The 19,405-nt window shown below is 43.2% G+C and overlaps 1 protein-coding gene across 1 annotated transcript in view; it reads right to left on the bottom strand.

Moving 5' to 3' along the window:
• The window catches only part of ZNRF3 (zinc and ring finger 3), a 300,648-nt gene extending 281,642 nt beyond the window's left edge, over nucleotides 1–19,006 (bottom strand). The window contains exon 1 of the mRNA XM_029571516.1: nucleotides 18,408–19,006. Within this exon, the coding sequence (XP_029427376.1) occupies nucleotides 18,408–18,653 (246 nt within the window). The 5' untranslated portion in view covers nucleotides 18,654–19,006. The remainder of the gene's footprint in view (nucleotides 1–18,407) is intronic.
• Between the last annotated feature and the right edge of the window lie 399 nt (nucleotides 19,007–19,405).

The raw sequence follows: 19,405 nt of genomic DNA, 5'->3' as shown, positions 1-19,405 counted from the left end.
ATCCAGCAATTCTACAAATAAAGCTCTCAGCCAGAAAAGTGTCACCAGTATTACCTCTGTTTTGTAAAAGTTCTCTTAGGTAGCATTAGAAGTAACATTATCCATAGTGAAAAGAAATACAAATACACACAGATGTGAATCTTTACCAAAACCTGAGCCAGTACATCCAAAACCTGCCTGCATTTGGGAAGTGGGGAGGAGGAGAGCAGGGAGCCTACAAGCTTTCAAAGTCTGCTAGTGCTATTGGGCGGGGGGTGGGGGGAAGAGGGGAACACAAAACACTCAAAACGCCTGCCAGCAATCGAGAGCCCCACATCTCCAGAAGCCTGCCAGTACCACTGGGGGCTGGGGAGGGCACAAAGCAGGCATGTGCATGCATGTGGGTTTATGTAGGGCTTGATAAGTAGTTCTTATCCCCTCGGGCCCTAGCTGTCTCCCAAACCAGTCCCCACACAATTCTTCCACAAAGCAGGTGGTAGAGAGAAAGCATCCAGTTACAGCGGCCCAAGCCAGTCAACGCCTCCCGCACCCAGAGGAAAAAGTAATAAAAAGGCTTTAATCCTCATGCTAGGCTTCCCTTGGAATGCAGACATCTTTCACTCCAAGCAGCCAGGTAAGAGGCCTCAGGAGGCCTAGGGAGCATCTCCAGTCCTATGGCAAAAGTTCCTTTCAGACATACCTTTCTTGGGAAGGCAGGAGAACCCCCCCCCCCCACCACCCCTTCACTTCCTAAAATCCCAACACATATTTATGTAAAGACATCTCCAGAACAGTTTTGCCCTGTGACTGAATGCTGCTGTACAGCACTGGCAGAGTAAGGGTAAGAATCAGATTTCCAAATGGTACACAGGGACTTATTCATCTGATAAAAGCACCCAAAAATAAATGCTACTTAAATCTGCACCCAAAATACTGCTAAATACAACTACTCTCGGACACAAGGGTCAGGGGTTCCTGAGCTAAACTGGGCCTGTGTGCATGCACCCAGGTCATGAACTCATAGCGCACACAAGAAATCCCTATAATATTTATTTGTATTATCCTTAAAGTGCACAAGTTTGAACTTGGCTTATAAAAAGGACCAGCAATAAGCGAGAGTGGATAAAGATTTGGTTTATAGAAGAAGGCTGTAGTGTGCCTCAGGGGTATAAACAAACAGTCAAGCTCCAGAGCACAGCACCTTAAGAGAGCCTGTATACTTATTCTGGAGGGGGCTCGTACAAAAAGGAGGGGGGGGGGGGGGGGGGGGGGGGGGGAGTGTTCAGTGCAACCCGAGCCCAGCCATCTCCCTTCCCATATGGTTCCATTTGCTCTGTTGCTTGCTTTCCCTTTTCAAACAGCTCGGTCTTGTCTAATCCCATTCCATGGAATTACCCCATCTCAAAACCATACACCTTTGGGTGATATTGCTTACCCTGGGGATGCCACTTCTTGTCAGTCTGGCACAGAGTTAAAAGCAAACCAGCCTGAAGACAACCAGGAGCAGTGTACTAGTCGTCCCAAGAGAGGCTGAAAAGAGAGAGAGGAGCCTTCCCTTGCATATTATACTCATCTTGCTAGGCCAGGGGCAGGCAATTCACTGCTGCCCAGATTAGTAACCTTCGGATGGGCAAGATCACCATCTTGTAAGCATGCTGTCAAATATTCAAAATGTACTGAGAACATCCAGCAGCACAGAACAGTGAACCAAAAGCTCGCCTGTTCTATGGTACTATCCCCAACTCTTACCCAGGGACATTGTCAGAATCACCTTGCCTCACTCCCAGAAAACATAAGGCTTCAAAATGACAACACTTCAAAAAACTACTCAAAACTTGGCTATTCCGACAAGTCTACAAAGACGGTATAGGATAAGCTCACGATATTGCAGAAACTGACAATATTAGATAAGCAGATATCAGCCTTTACATCTGTTTTCGTTTCTCATTAATTATGCTATTTAGCCACGCTCCTATGATTTGTTATCGTCCTTTGATATTTATATTTTAGTCTACAGCATTTTAGAATACTCTGCCATTACTATTGTCTTTCTTCTCTATATATGATAACTGTTATTCTTTTACTATTTCATTATTGCACTTTCCTTGTTAAAATGATTGTAAACCGTTGTGAAGGTTCCCACTAATACGACGGTATAGAGAAAACAAATAAACCATAAGCCACATAAGAATTGCCATACTGGGTCAGACCAAGGGTCCATCAAGCCCAGTATCCTGTTTCCAACAGTGGCCAGTCTGAGTCACAAGAACTCAAACATTAAATAAATTAATAGCAGCTTATGGATTTTCTCTAGGAAAATATCCAAACCTTTTTTAAACCCAGTTACACTAACTGCTGTAACCACATCCTCTGCAATGAATTCCAGAGCTTAACTATGCACTGAGTGAAAAAAAATTTTGATTTGTTTTACATTAGCTACTTGCTAACTGCATGGAGTGCCCCCTAGTCCTATTAGCTGAGAGGGTAAATAACAGATATACATTAACTTTTTCAAGTCCTTTCATGATTTTGTAGACCTCTATCATATCCCCCCCCCCCCCCCCGCCCCCCCAGTCATCTCATCACCAAACTGAACAGCCCTAACTTCCTTAGCCTTACATCACAGGGCAGCTGTTCCATGCCACTTATTTTGGTCGCCCGTCTCTGCACGTTCTCCAGTGCAACTATATCTTTTTTGAGATGCGGCAACCAGAACTGCACACAGTATTCAAGATGCGGTCTTCACCATGGAGCGATACAGAGTCATGACATCCATCATTTTATTTGTTTGCTTTTTTTTTTTATTTTATTTTTATCAGTTTAAACAAAATTTACAAAGGATTATCACTTTGTACAGAAACATAAAAAACAAAGCTATCTCCATTTTTACAACTTTACAGTTACATTGAGAAGAACAACATTTTTAATATCTTGACCTCAAATATAAAACAGAGGGTGTACAGCCAGAAAAAGAAGGAGATATTCTTAAGAAAATCTTAAAGAGAAAGCTTAACGGTCAATAACAACTATTCTTCCTTTTCTATGACTCCACATTTGCAGCATCCTGAACTGGGGGATTATAAGGCAATCTTTTCCTATTCTCTAGTAATTCTTTCATTTGTTCAGGTACAAAAAAAACATAAGTAACATTGTCTAGCTTTAATATACATCGACAAGGATATTTGAGTACAAAACTTGCCCCCAACGAGCGGGTTTTTGCTTTTTTGATCAGCACACTGAGCCGATGATTTCAATGTAGGAGTCATAGTGGATAATACATCTCTTTTCTGGATGGAAACTCCTAAAGTAGAACCTAACATTGTGTAACTATAACTAGACTTATTTTTCCCTAAATGCATCACCTTGCACTTGTCCATGTTAAAATTTCAGACATTTGGAAGCCCAATCTTCCAGTCTCACAATCCGCCTGAGATTTTAACTACTCTGCATAATTTTGTGTCATCCGCAAATTTGATCACTTCACTCATAGTACCCCATTCCAGATCATTTATAAAATATATTAAAAAGCACCAGTCCAAGTTCAGATCCCAGAGGCACTCCACTGTGAAAAATGAACCATTTAATCCTACTCTGTTTCCTGTCTTAACCAGCTTGCAATCCAACAAGGACATCACTTATCCCATGACTTTTTAGAGGCCTCTCATGCGGGGACTTTGTCGAACGCCTTCTGAAAAGCCAATACACCACATCTACAGGTTCATCTTTGTCCACATGTTTATTCACCCCTCAAAAAAAAGGTAGGAGATTTGCGAGGCAAGACTTCTCTTGGGTAAATTCACACTGGCTGGGTCCCATTAAACCATGTCTGTCTAAATGTTCTGTGATTTTGTTCTTTAGAATAGTTTCCATGATTTTTCCCAGCATTGAAGTCAGGCTAACCGGTCTATAGTTTCTGGATCACCCCTGCAGCCCTTTTTAAATATCAGGGTTACATTGGCCATCTTCCAGTCTTCAGGTACAACAGATGATTTTAATGATACGTTACAAATTAATTGAAACAGGTCTGAAATTTCATTTTTTAGTTTTCAGAACCCTGGGATGTATGCCATCTGGTCCAGGTGATTTACTACTCCAGTTTGTCAATCTGGCCTATCACATCTTCCAGGTTCACTTCATCTGAATCACCACCCTTGGAAAAAAAAACAAAACAAAACACAAACAGTCTCCGGAATGGAGATGATATCTTCAGTAAAACAAAGCAAAGGAATCTTTTAATCTTTCCACGATAGCCTTAAGTGCTCCTTTAACACCCCCCCACCCCCCCCGATCATTTAACGGTCCAACTGACTCCTTCACAGGCTTTCTGCTTCGGATATATATATTTTTTTTTTAATAAAGGTTTTTATTGTGAGCTTTTGCCTCTACGACCAATTTCTTTTCAAAATCTCTTAGCCTGTCTTATCAAGGTCTTACATTTAACTTGCCATTCTTCTTCTGATGGATCCTTCTTCCAATCTTTGAATGAAGATCTTTTAGCTGAAATAGCTTCTTTCCCCCATGACAAGCAAGACCAGTTTCTACTGTCATCGGCTCCTTGCAAAGGAAGCGGGAAGGCCTTGAATTTCTCCTCCCTTCCCCTGTCCTGATCCAGAAATGAAACACCAGAAGCCTGCTACAGTGATCTCTCTCATCCCTGCAGAATGTCTGGCCCAGACCCACAAGAGAAGCAAAACAAAATTATGTTACAGAAAAAAAAAAATAAAAATGGACAAGTTTCACTCTCTCAGTACGGCAAGAAACACACAGAAATCAGCTCTCCTGACAAATAAAACTACAGACTAAGTAAGAAGCCACCACTTACAGCCCTTAGAAAAAAAAAGTCTAAGAGTCTTAAGCAAATTTTCAAGAGGATATTGCAAAAAGCAAGGCCTCCAAAAGGGAAAAAGATTCTATCCCACTCATGGCCGGGGACAGAGAGAAGCAAGAGGCCCAGGATAGTGCATGCGTGCGTACACACAAGAGAGAGGGACCAGGGTGGAAGGCACATTTACAGTCTACTTCTAGGGGGAACTGCGCTCAAATTATTAAAAAAAAAACAAACAAAAAAAAACTTGGCATCTTTGAGAAACCCTAGCAGCTGAACAGTGCAGATGGCAAGGAGCACAGGCCCTATCAGTAGAGGTAGAGGAGCTAGTGGTAGCTCCAAGTGGTGCAACTGCCCTGAAGCCAGCACAAGCTATCAGGCCTTGCCTCCATCAGTGAGCTGGGGTGGGGGCAGCCCAGATCTACCACCAGTTAATGAAGTAGGAAAGACATTCTTATCACAGAGGAGGAAGTTGGGGGGGGGGGGGGGGATGAGGGAGAATAGCCTGGCAATGAGCAGGAGAACAGGGGATGAGAGTGAGGAAAAACAGAATATGAGTGAGGACACTGGGAAACATTGAATGCAAGAGATACAGAGTGAGCCTTCCTACACACAAATACCCTATGCACTCAATGTAGCCCTTCAGACCTGCTCACACACATCACCCAAATATGCATCTCCACCACTCAACCCCCACCTGCCACTAAGCACCAGGTGGAGTTGTATAAGGAGTGGAGTTGTCAGGGTGCTTTCAGTGGCAAGGGAGGAGTGAACAGGAGAGTTTATACCCCAGCCTTCAATTTTCCCATCATTTAATGGTCAGCATTCCCACTAGTTATAAAAAGAGAGAGTCTCCCTTTCAACTGTTTCCCAACTGGTGTGCTGCGGCACATTGGTGTCGTGGGTAGAATGCAGGTATGCTGTGGCTGCAGGCTCATTTCCTGTTCCTCTCCTGGCCTGCAGAAAGTCCTCCTGCCAGCAGGGGGTGTCAGAGCAGCACCTGCTCTGCTTCCCCTCTGCAACAGAAACTGCAGGGGGCTCTCTAGGCTTGTGAGACCTGCTGGCTCCATGCAGTTCACTTTGCAGAAGCAGGCTGGCAAAGGAGGAAGAAGCAGCACTTGGTAAGTCTGCTCCCAGACTTTTGCTGTTCATCTGTCTCTTTTCCCACTCCACCTCCAATCCCTGAATTTGCTACAGTGTATGTGTGCGTGGGGGGGGGGGGGGGGGGGGGAGAAGAGACTGAAGGGAAGGTGATGCCAGGGGTCAGGCATGATGATGATGCTGGGGGAAGAAGGAGATGATGCCAAGGGCTAGAGAAGAGAAGTGATGATTGAGAAGTGGGTGCTGTGCCACAAAGTGACCTCTGTACTATAGCACCCAAGAATGTCTCAGGCTCCTCATCTGCCTTATCAGTTGTTCAGGAGATGCACATAAATAATACTTAGAATTATCTCTAGTTATATACAGCACTTCTCCAAGTTTCACCCTTTATTACCAAAATCCATTTATTTCCTCGTCCTTACTCTCACAATATCATTGATCCAGCACAGTGGTCCTTGTCTGGTACAAATCAATTTTCTATTCTTTTGAGTGTTAGCTTTCAAATCTAGATTAAGTTAGTTTCTAATTTTTTCACTTGGGTTCATTATTTCATTTTTATGATAATTTCCTTACAAAATGGTCTCTTCTGAAACATTAAAAAATGACCACAGATCTGAAATGCGCTATAAATTTCAGTGTGACTATCTGTCCATATCCTGATCAGCAATGAAATGTAATGTTACACCCTTGGATTTATTAGTTATTCTTGTGCATATTTGATGTCTTATGCTACATGTCCTAAGATTATTTGCCTTAAAGGCTGCCCACAATATTACTGGACTTAGGACTGTACCCATGTTTTTAAAATTGACATTGCCTAGTAAAATATGAACAGCATTATCCATGGTTGCATCTACAGTTTTGTTTTTTTAATCTTCCATCTTTACAGTACTCTGTCAAATAACATTTTCTCCCCATAACTTAGATCTAGTGCTTCGAATAAAAGAAATTATATAAGAATATAAAAGTAACAAGCTGGGTGAAACCAATATCTATCAAGCCCAGCATCCCGTCTCAGACAATTGCCAGTCCCATCAGAGCCCACTCCATGCTTCTCTCTCCCAGCAGTGTAAGGTAGACACTTAAGATTATATGGCTAAATAATGGTTAATAGATCTATCCTCCATTAAAAAAAAAATAAAAAACACACTAAAATTACTAGCCTTGACCATATTCCCTGACAATTCCATAGTGTATGCACTGACAAATACCTGGCTAGAATTATTTTAAAATCTGCTACTAGTCAGATTCATGGCATATCCTCTAGCCCTAGTACTATTGGAAAGAGTAAAATAGCCATTTCCTGTCAATGTGTGTCACTACTCATGATTTTATAAACCTTTATTATATCACCTCTGCCGCCTCTTTAGCGAGCTAAAATCCATAGCCTGTTTAGCCTATCATATGGGAGCCATTCCAGCCCAATTTTGTCATTCTCCTCCCCACCTTTTCTAGTTCTGCTACATCTTTATACACCAGGTGTGCTCACACCATGGATTGACAGCAGCATTATAATCCCCGTTTTCTGTATTCCTACTATATAAGGGGCGGGGAGGTGGGGGGGGAGAGCGGGGCAGTTAGCTACTGCAGTACACGGAGCTGAGGAATTTTTTTTTTCCATAAACACTCAAAGATCCATCTGCTGATTAGTAACACCTAGAATAGGACCTAACAATATATAAAAAGCTTTGACCTATGTGCATTAACTTTACAGTTGTCTATATTAAGTCATCTGTCATTTAAAAGCTCAGTTCCCAAGTCTGTCAAGGTCCTCCCATAATTCCTCAGTTTGTATTTTGACCACTTTAAATAAATGTGTCATCCATAAATCTAAATGACCTGGATGGTCCCAGTATTCACCTTTCTCCATTTTATTTATCATAAAATGATAAATCTAGGTCTTTGTTTGTGGATTAATAACTGGTTAAAAGGTAGCAAACAGCACACTGCCTCTTATCCTGTGTCTTTTTAGTTTTCTCTGTCAATTGCCAATCTTTGGGCACAGTGGCAGATTTCACATTACCAGTATCAAGTCTATACATTTCATAGTTTAGTTCTTCCAGAACTTCAGGGAGAATACTACTACTATCTGCTCCTGGGGATTTTCTGCTATTAAGCTTGAAAATTTCTTCTAAACCCATAGTCCAGGTTTGCCATGATTTGCTTCAATTCCTCAGAATCACCACCTCTGAAAAACACACACAGTAAGTAAGCGTCGCCAGAAAAAGACCCAAGTGGTTCATCCATTCTCCCCCCCTCTCTGTTATTGTTGTTCTGTGCAGGTTGCCCTTTTCTTCATCTCCATCATTTACCCACTAGGAATCCTTCCTTAGTGCTTATTCCATTACTGTCCGTGCCCTCACTGCCGTTACTGGGAGGGAATGCCATGCCTCCAACAGCCTCTTCAGAGAAGGAATGAAACAAAGAATTCAATGAGTTTTTCTGCTATTTCTTTGTCCAAGCACATCTTTTACTTCTTGGTCATCTAGTGGCTCAATTGGTGCCCATGTTAGGAGGGGCAGGGGGGGGGGGGGAGACAGTGGAGGGTACTAAGTCCTGGTTACTTAGAGCTAATAAATATTAAAGTATTTAGATATCTGCCTGTAATACAGTACTTCCGTGATGAAATCCAAATGGAATATCGAGCAGTCAAATCTCTTCCCATGAAGATTTTATTTTCATAATTCACATTAGGTTTCTAGGGGGGGGGGGGGGGGGGGGAGGGAATGGCCCATACCTACAATTCCTACCTGTGCTCCAAACACACCAGACTGACCTCAGCCTCTGGATCTGGCAGATTTTCAGTCTGTTCAGATGCCCTTCCTTTCTCAGACAGCACCTCTGCCAGCTCATCCCCATGAACTCCTCAAGCCCTCAAAGATCTGCGCATACCTTAGTTGACAGTTATATATTTGTTCACCAGTTTCTCTCAGATAAAAGATATATATTTAGAATTTTCCCCCAACAGGCCTCATTCCTTCCAGTTTCACATAATTAAAGCTGCCTCACTCTTAAAAGGGGAAAAAAAACCCACTGGGGAAAAATACAGGAAAGAGAAAAATAATTTGTCACAAGCTGTCCAAGCGTAGCCCACCAAACCCAGAGAATAGCCTAAATGTGCCTGTGTCTTATCCATAAAAAAAAAGAATTTCCAAAGAAAAGGAGGTATCAAGAAGGGCAGTTAGAAAGCGTCTTTCTGTTCCGAGACTCGAACCATAGAATTGAGCACCAAAAGTGTTATAGATTGAGTTAAATATTTTACTTTTCTGGAAAATGTGGCCCTTTCCATGATAGCTGAGAATATACAGTTTTATTTTGATTAAAAAAAAAAAAAAATCATTTAATGTAGACCTGCTTGCATCCTGATTTTAATATATGTGGTAGGCTTGAATTGCACACCGCATCGAAAAAAAAATTATTTCTCTGAAATACCTCACATTTGCAGGGAAACTTCAGAAAGAAGGAAGCACCAATATCAAGAACATGTTTCAGTTGTAGAACTTGCTTCCTTCTTGTCTCTCCCTGGAAATATCTAAAGTTTCTGTCCATAAAACAAACTAATTTTATATTTAAAGTTGTTATACTCAGTCGGCTGCAGGACAGTCCCACAATCGGCTGTACTCATCCTGATCATCATCTTCCCCTTAGGGGTGCGCACATGATAAAAGCCCTTCAGGCCATTCCTGTTTTAGCCCAGCACCCTTTATCAAGTCACAGAGTTGCTGGAAGGATTAGCCATCCGGATGGATGCCATGCAGGCGCAGCTTCTTGCACTTGTACCTAGAACACTGGCTGCACCCCAGCTGGTGTCTCCTTTGGGACCTGGCCACATCTGCCACCACCCTCCAGATCTTCGGGATCTCAAAGAATGCTGATGTTTTATAAAACTAGCATCGCGTACATTTTGAGCTTGTCTACTCTCTTCCCATCTAACTCTACAAAGATTGGGTACATGCTCATGAGTGTCTCTGCTCTCATTTGGGCTTCCCCTGCGATGGGAGCATGACTACCCCATCTTATGGGATCTGCAAGAGTTCCTTCCATAGTTCAGTCTCATTTTATCTTTGACAAACCTGAACAGGCTTCTAAGGCATCAAACGCCTTCAAATTCACCAGGGATATTGTGTTGTTGGAGAGTATGCAATTCAATTTTGCATCCTAGCATTGGAATTCCAATGAGTGAAGACAGCAAGACTGTCATCTTCTGGCAGGGGCTACCTAGCTGGCCAGGAAATTCCACCTTGCTCTAGCTATCCAAATAGACCTGAGATTCCAGGAGTGGGTCTGGGAATGCAAGGCCTACTAGCAGCCCATTCACTTGGCTCCATGCTTCCCTCATCCTATGGCATCCTCACTCAGGCCAGACTCAACACCTTCTGAAGAGCCCATGCAGCTGCATGATTCTCAACTCCCAGAAGAGGAGAAACAAAGGCATAGGAGGCAGGGGCTCAGCCTATACTGTGCCAATGTGTGCACTTTGCTTCCTGCTGCCCAGAGAAGGTGGAAAACTCCAGGACGGCCCATCCACTTCTTCAGTGAGAAACTGACACCCAAACCTTCCTAGGGGCAGTTTTATTGATGAATCTCTTGTAACCCAATACAAAATGCCTATGATCTCCTTGGATATGGCACTCAGGATATCCTCCATTTGCAGGGACCTTGCCTGGATGGTTCATGGTGGCTACCACAACTGTAATGATGCAGACTGGCCTTCTCCATAGGGAGATGCCATCATTGTATGTTTTGACTGGTTTTTTTAGGAAATCAGTCATTTTGGGCCCATCTTAGCTCAGGCAACATTAGCCATTCCTGTACTGGAACAAGCTATAGGTGGACCCATTGGCCAAATCTGACATGAGCTATGTTTCTCCCGGGTTCTACTTTTAGTTTTGTCAGTTTGGGATTTTTCTCTCTCTCTCTTCTAGCCTTACTTTGGTACTGGCAGCAGTAGCAGCTTCTGCCAAGCTACAGCCCAACCACCACGAGCCAGGGCTGCTCTTGAAGACCCTTCCCCAGCATTGGAGGCAAATTGTTTTCTTACTCAGGCCAGCCACAACCAAAGCAGATTCTTCCGGGTTTGGGCCATCAGCAGGTGCCAATTTTTAAACAGCTGGGCCACCTGGCACCCAGAAACTGTATAATATAGTGAAATATATTAAAATAAGCAAGAACTCCGTGATGCTATAGTTATTTTTGTTATGGTTTTAAAACTAGATGTATTTCAACAAGTTTCTCCTGCATTTTTCACCTGGTCAGGTATAGCTGAGCATGTCAAACTTCTTCAGATGCGGCTAAATAAATATCAAGCGGATGCAAAATATGATCAAACTGTTCTGCAGCAAGTCTTAAAATATATTTCCTCTTTATGCATAAAAAACAAAAAGAAAAAAAAAACCTCTACACACAAACATTTACTCATATTCAGTCAACTAGAAATGTGTTCCAAGTAAAACAGGCTCTCCAAGGGTGCAGATGAATTCCCAGTGTTCGATAAAAACACACAGCAGAACAAACACAGTATGAGGACACGAGGCTCAGTGAGCAGACATAGTGCTCCCTAGGACATGCACACCTCAGCAAAGAATTACACAATGCACACCAATTACATTAGGATAAACCCTAAGTAACAAACCCCCCCCATTTCCAAATGCAAAGCTGGACTAACGATGCTGAAATATCCTGCCACTGTGATGGAGTAGTCTGCCAGAGGTGTGACCCTGAGGCCAGAGTGGCTGGTACACTGGCAAGGCCAGTCAAACGGGTTCTTACAGGAACAGCAACAGGGTGTTCTCTGCTTGCGGTGGACACCTTCCCCTAGGTTGAGCCCTCGGGGAGGGCTGGTGCCCTGAACCAGGACTAAACATGAACTCAGTGAAAAATACATGTGGACACCGGAAACAGGAAGATCAAACGAGACAAAAATCAGCAGATCCAGAGAAGCAGGGAATGCACTACAGTCAATGCAGTAAAATTAACTCTAGAGCGAGAGGGCCAGAGAATGAGAACCAAGCTCTGGCAGTCTGCTGATTATATAAGTACAGCCAATAAGATGGCCACCAGCAGGACATGTGGGCCAAAGAGCTGAAAGGACTCAGATAGGCTCCCCGAGACCCCTGCTGGGGATGACTGCCTACTGGAACCTCACAGCCACCAGCTCTTGCTATCTGTAAATAGCAAAGGTTTTGCACAACTGATAAATAGTTCTAATAGTACCCACAAATGCACTTTCATATCCGAATGCATATTCTTAGTATGAATATCCTCTTGGATGGTGAAAAAAAAAACAAAAAAAAACCACAAACAACTTTACCATTTGCTGGTAGTAGGCTCTATCAGGCTGATACAGTACAGTGCGCTCCGGTGTTTTCACCACACTATTTTTACCCCTTATATAGGCAGGCGTTAATTTCTGCCGGCACCGGGAAAGTGTACAGAAAAGCAGAAAAAATAATGCTTTTCTGTACACCCTCCGACTTAATATCATAGCGATATTAAGTTGGAGGCCCCAAAAATTTAAAAAAAAATACATTTTTAATGTGCCCACGGGCCAGAAGACAGACGCTCAATTATGCTGGCGTCCGTTTTCCGAACCCGTGGCTGTCAGTGGGCTCGAGAACCGGACGCCGGAAAAATTGAGCGTCGGCTGTCAAACCCACTGACAGCTGCCGCTCCTTTCAAAAAGGAGGCGTTAGGGACGTGCAAGTGTACCTAGCGTCTCTTTTTACCGCAGGCCCTCATTTAAATACTTGATCACGCGCCCAGGAGAGTGGCCTGGGTGCACCTTGGAGCGCCGGCTCTCCCGCGGGATTTACTGAAATCGGCCCGTTTGTTTGTAAACCAATTATGATTCCATAGTATGAATACCTATAGGTCACTGGGGTTTATAGTGGTAAAGTATTGCTCTCAGAGTTAAAGTGACAGGCTGAGAATTTAAACAATCTGTAGCCAAAAGCAGGCAGGCAATTTTCAATATCATTTACTGAGGCAAATGGCCAGTTTAAAACGTGTAAATAACTATTTGAAAAAAAGTGCCCTCCTGCCACACAGGATGTGTACATTCAGCTTCTTTTAGGGGGGCGTAGCCCAGGGCAGGAGTGCACACACACATGGACTGTACTTTCAGTTCCACATGTTGACTCTTCTATAAAATATTTGCCCACACAAAAAGCAGGTACAAAGCGTCTGCAGGTTCCTTCAGTGCCGTGAATATCAGAGGGAAAAAGTGTGCGCGTATGCTTTGAAGCTACATAATGCCCACAAACTGGGTCGCAGAGCTGACAGCTTGACTATCGCCCCCCCCCCCCCATCATCATTCTGTCCTGATGCACTACAAAAAACTTTCTACAACAAAGAAACCCAGGAGTCGATTCATTTAAATGCAATTGAAGTGGTTTAATACCAGCATAAAACACGAAAGCTGGGAGACTTCCTGATAGTATCACTATCTGCTGGCTCTCCGGCCATCTTCTCTGCATTTGGGTAGGCGACCTGAGATGAACCAGCGAGACCTACATTACAAGTCTCAGACTGCATCCTAAACCTCAGCATTATAATCTTTTACCTCAAATTTCAAGCCTCTCCACTGAACTACAAACAAGGGAGAAGCTTGTACTGACTCAGCTGAAATCCTACAGGGATTGTTTGACTAGCAGAAGCCTCCCTCTGTATACTACAAAGCTCTGAACAGGAGAAGCATCCTCCCTTCTACTTTCATCCTTCCAGACCAAGGCCCTTACACTAAGTCACCGATAAACACACTACCACATGTCTTCAGACTCTCCCTTGAGCAGTTCCCTTCACAAGTCAAAACATTTAAATTTTAAACAAAAACTTGTGTAGAACTGGTCCTTCCAAGCCACCATCACGCTGAAGTTATAAAGCAAGAGGGTCTTTGAAACAAGTGGCTTCTGCAAACCCTGCCAAGCATTTAAGACCTAGAAAACACAGGGGGGGGGGGGGGGGGGGGGGGGGGGTGTTCGTCTCCTCCCCCCCCAGAGTCTGCTGCCATCCAAAAAGAAAATGCTGTGCGCGACTTTACACGAGTCTCGTGACCTGAAAAACCAGCAGAGTTACTTAAGGAAGGTCAGCAGCAGCTAGTGGAAGTAAATATCCTATTTGGAGTAAGTCCATGGGACAGTCTGCATAGTCTAGTGCCCTTTTATAGCTTTGTTTTCCTGCTGCCAGATTTCCTACAATGAAAGCCACACACAAAGAAAAGAAGCCCTAGGATAATTAGCTGCAATTGGGCACTAGAACATAAGAGCGCAAAGAGATTATGGCATGGATGTATACATGTACAGAGACACAAGGGTAAGGATCAGTGTAGAGCAATTCCGTCTATGTAAACATTAGAATGGATCCCCAAGCATCACCCAAATTCAGAACTGGGAAATATTTCCATCAGAGAAAAAAAAAAAAAAAGTTAAACATTAAGCTTCAGTGAATAATAAATCACATCCTATATTCAGAACACACAGCTCAGAGGCCCCATATGTCTCAGGGAAACCAAAGAAGCCCTCTTACACAGGTTTCCAGACAGGATCACATGACATAAGCTTCATTAAAACATGCAGGACCCTCATTATCTTTTCCCCCAATACACAGAATTGCTAGGGTGTCACCAACATCTAGAATTGGCATATACTCCAGTCCTAAAGGTTAATTCAAACTTCAGGACAGAAAGCTAAAATAAATGTTTGTCCACATATCAACCATGACTTCAAAAAACACTTACACAGAGCTACTCCACAGGAATCAATGAGTAAACTGGCAGAAACCTTTAATTTGCTGTGCAACAAATTAACACATCAAAAGAAAAAAGTAAAAAAAAAAAAAAAAAGTGTTATACAAGTTAGGGAGTATCTTGCATGTGATGAATTCAAAAGAATGAACAACAAACAGATCTCACATATTCTTTGGCAGAAGTCAATGGCTGAAAGTCTGCAGTGTGGTTCACATGGTATGAGTGGGTTTCCAAGAGGCCAAACATGTTTCAGTGACTGCTGGTGTAATGACTCATGTAGCACTCTGATGGCTGTAAGGATGGAGTCAACATCCCACAAACTCACAAGGACCCAACACGAGGACACCCACCCACAACTTAATCTTCCGTTATAATTATATTAATATGCATACACTAGAGAAGCAGAGAGATAGTGGGCATATGTTAGATTTAAATACCTGAAAGGTATAATGCACAAGAAGCAAACTTTCATTAGCAATGAAGTTCTAGAACTAGGAGTCATAATAAAGCTTCAAGGGGTAGAAATCAGGAACAATATCAGGAAATTTTTTCAGAGAAAAATCTGGTAAGTGAATTCAAAAGAGCATAGGATAAACACAGAGGATCCTTAGTGGCAAAAGAATGGTAATGAAGCACTGGTATAACTTGCATGGAGCAGTTCTAGCCCAACACAGTAGCGATACAAGGAATGACCTGCACCAGTAGTATGATTCTTTCGGATATACAAGAAAACAAAGTGAGCTGGAATGGCAGCTACAACTCTAGAAGGGGGGGGGGGGGGGGGAGAGAAGATGTCACGCTCCCATTTGGCAAATCAGTCCTGGAGGAATTTTTCAAACCCTGAGCATGTATGGGTCCTGCTTGTCAACCTAGTTATGCAGTCTGCCAGTATTGTGTGTCTTAACTCAATCTCAGTCCCATGGATGGGTAGTGTCCAAGTAGATGAGAGGTATGCAGGTGGAAAAGAAAGTGTACATGCATGTAGGAAGTGTGTGGAGTGTAAGCACGACCACTGTCCTCGAAAGAAAGACCTCCGAGTATGCAAGTAAAACCAGGATCAGGATTTTTATATATCAGAGACTGATACAGACATCTAGGAAGGCTAAAGCAGAATACTAAAACACCAGGCAGGAAAAATGGCATTGGTCTTTTAAAAGCAGCTTTTGCATGGGAAAGTTCACTGATGTTTACACAGGACAAAGAGAATGGAGATGGGATAACAGCTTAAAGGTCTACTATCAGCAAATACAATAGATACATGCTTGTCTAGAGATGTCCTGTATTTTTTTTTTTTAACTGTTCAATAAAAAAAAAGTTTACCTATGAAATAATAAATATACATTTATCCTGTAACAGTCAATCTTGCTAAAAATGAAGTGTGTGTATTTCTAACTTAAAGTTAAATAAACTTTCATTATAGAATAGGGGACAATCATTAAAGGTTTTATCTATCATGTTAAACTAATACAGTAAAAAGTTTAAAAAAGTCTTTCGTTCCCCCCCCCCCCCCCCAAAGGATTAGTAAATATGTTAAATGTGTCAAATTCACACCCAGAGGATATAATGGGAGCCGAGAGCCTACAGCAGGATTCCAGCCTGGGACACAGTTTATACATTCAGATCCCTGGGATCCAGGAGGTGAATAAAAGACCTGGATATATTTGAGTTTCTGTGTGTGGCACAGAGAGTGTTAAAAAGAACTATCTAATGGTGGTACCTCCTCCTTCATGCTATCAATATTGGTTTTCAGGCTATAATGAATATCTTAGTGTAAGCATATGCACTTTAATTAAGAGCGCCCAAATATTTGCTTTTATGACAGTTACTATTCATGGGTTTGACACTATTCACCCTCCAAGATAAAATTTGAGACACACACACACAGTACATACAGTCTTGCTTATGTAATTTACAAAAATCTACAATGAACTGACTTGTCTCAATCTCCAATTCAGTTTTACAAAAACTGTCATTTACATACTGTAGACATATTGTAATTGTATATACATAAAAGTTACTGTAAGACTGAGTTGGAGATTACAATGAACTGAATTAACTTGTCTCAGACTTCTGTAAATTACATACAGCAAGACCATGCAGTCAGTGTATATAGAGCGTTAAACTCATATTTGGGTTAAGCAATGACTGGTAAGGGGTACTCTCTCTCTCTAGTAATGCAACACACATTGTAACCGGAGTATTGCGCCAGCCTGGAGTTAGTACTGCCGATTCTAGCTGCGTTTATAGTCTGATACTTTTTATTGGCCCAGCAAGGTTTCTTTTGATATTTATACTGCAGTCGTTGGCATGCATTCGCTTGCAGGGCCTGAATGTTTGAGCAAACGCTGTCCCCTTTGTGGAAACCTACGGTGTGTAACTGGGGAAACAAGATTTCGGACTGAGGCCTTTCCTGGGCTCTGCTCCAATGTCCGGAGGGATCCGTGCGGGGGGGGGGGGGGGGAGTGCTTTTATGGACTTGCAGATTAGAGGACCTGACCTTGAAATCTCTTAAACTTTAAACTTCATGCAGGACACGTTTAGTTGTTAACAATTCAACTTTCATCTCGCAGGCAAATGCTTTAGTAAAAGATTATCCCTGGCGGCACTCTAGCACGACAGGCCACATTTGCCTAAAACCTTCTCCCCTCCTGGGGCCTGGGCACTATTTTACTTCAGGAGAAAAAAAAAAGGCGTGTAAAGCTAGTTTCCTTTTTTTTTGTTAGGATTTTTTTTTTCACTACTTGGGAATAAATCCGGATCCCCTCTAGAGAAAACTGAACTCAGGAGAGCGGTTCTCCCCCGCCCGAGAACTGCATAAAACAGCTTCTGCATGTTCTTCGGTTTTTCTCCCGCAACGCCTGGAACAAACGTACTCCTCAAAAACATCCCTGTGTCAGATCTGTCAAAGCTGCAGCCAAAATGTTACATACTGAACTTCCAGAAGTTAAAACAGCAACTGCCAACGGTGAAAACGCCTTGCAACTGTGCATTACTATAGAAAAATAAAGTTTGGAACCCTAAAAACATAATATACTGTTACCAGGATATTCAAGTGACAAATCAATTCTGTCTTCAGAGATCCCTGAACAGAGCACATGCAACCCCCCATCTCTTTCAAGGGAAAAAAAAAAAAAAGCCTTCATAAAAGTTGTATTATATAAAAATGAACACCAGCAAGTCCTCAAACTTCATCGCAAAGATTTCAACTATTTAAAAGGAGACGGAGGTTCCAGGATAGCTGTACCATTTGAGACACAATCAATCAGCAAAGGAATAAAGAAAACTGAGAACTCCGGGAAAGAGAGTCAGCCATCGGGCAGAAACCTTCAACAAGAAATAAACGAAACGAGAAGGGCAGTAGAAAAGAAAAAAAAAATTAGGAAGCGATCAGAGCCGGAAAGGAGCTTCCAGATCTGGTGGGGGAAAAAAACAAACAAACCACACACACATTTCTAAAGTACTGCCAGAGCCATGCCCGGGAGTCCGGCGCTACTTCAGAACAGCGTGCGTGTTATTGTGAATGAAGTGTACACACACACACACACCAGATTAAACTATAGGAGCCATTTTGTGCCCACAGAAGTGCAGAAAGCTCCCCCCCTTTCACACATGCACCTCTCCCTTTTTTTTTTTTAAAGAACTTTCTTCTCCCTTGCAAAGCTCAAACTGGAAGCAAACCCCGCAGAAGCGGAGCGCTGCCGATGCTGTCCCCCCCCCTCCCAGCCGACAGAGGAAGGTGGGTTCTCCCTCCGATCTTACCTGCACGATCTCTCCCTCCGCACTGATGGTAGCCCCGGCCCTGGAGAATCTGCCCTGCAATCCTGTGGTGTATGTAGTATAATCCCCGCTGGAACTGGACTCGAAGAGCACAACTTCCACAAAGGCGGTCTCCTTGGCCAGGGATGCCTCAGGACACAGCGCCACCAAAACCCCCAGCAACAACGCCAGCAGATCCCCACAAATCTGCGCCGGAGCCCCCCTCCTCCGGTTCCTTAAGCCTCTCATCTTGCAGGATGGATGATCAGCGCCGATCCGGACATAATTTCCAAGTTTTGAGGAGGCGGATCTCTCCTTTCTTCCCCGTTGTGGAATCCGGATAGTTTAGAATAAGAAAATACAAAAAAAACCGTCTCTTTTTATCGCTGTTAAGCAAAAAAAAAAAAGATCCAAACTATAGGAGCGACAGAAGTAGTAGTATGTGCGTGCAAATGTGCAGAGAGAAAAGAACTAGCCGCACTCAATGCCCAGCTGCTCTGGCTCCAACTGCTGAACGTGTTGAGTCCAGCGCCACAGCTTTGTCAGTCGCACAGCTCCTCTCCCGGCCCCTACCAGCGGCGTCTCTTTCATCTCCGCCACGTGACGCTCCCCAAAGAGGGCGGAGCATAGCCCCACCTACGGGGGCGCTCTGACCTTTCCCTGTCCCCGCCCAGAGCAGAGAGGGAATGGGAGCGGGGGCTGTGAGCGGCCCATCAAACGGTGGAGGAAGTTACCTGGTGGGGTACCTGCTGCTGCTGCTGCTGACGATGATGATTTAGCCTCGTATTGCGCTTCGGGGGCGGGGCAGTGGTTGTGGTGTGATCTCTGCTTTCCTGTTTTATTAGTTGGGGTATGATCAATGAGATCCAGCTTTGGAACTAGTACAGGGGCTTGATGTGGTGGGGCTGAAGGTGGCCATAGTTCCAAGATGTCTTTCGCAGAGCTTTGGAAACCCTGAAAGTAATATGTCTTTCTAAAACAGGAGAACTAGCTAAATTCAT

The sequence above is a fragment of the Rhinatrema bivittatum genome, chromosome 11 (assembly GCF_901001135.1).
Source record: "Rhinatrema bivittatum chromosome 11, aRhiBiv1.1, whole genome shotgun sequence".
NCBI lineage: Eukaryota > Metazoa > Chordata > Amphibia > Gymnophiona > Rhinatrematidae > Rhinatrema > Rhinatrema bivittatum.
This window is presented reverse-complemented; position numbering and strand designations above follow the sequence as displayed.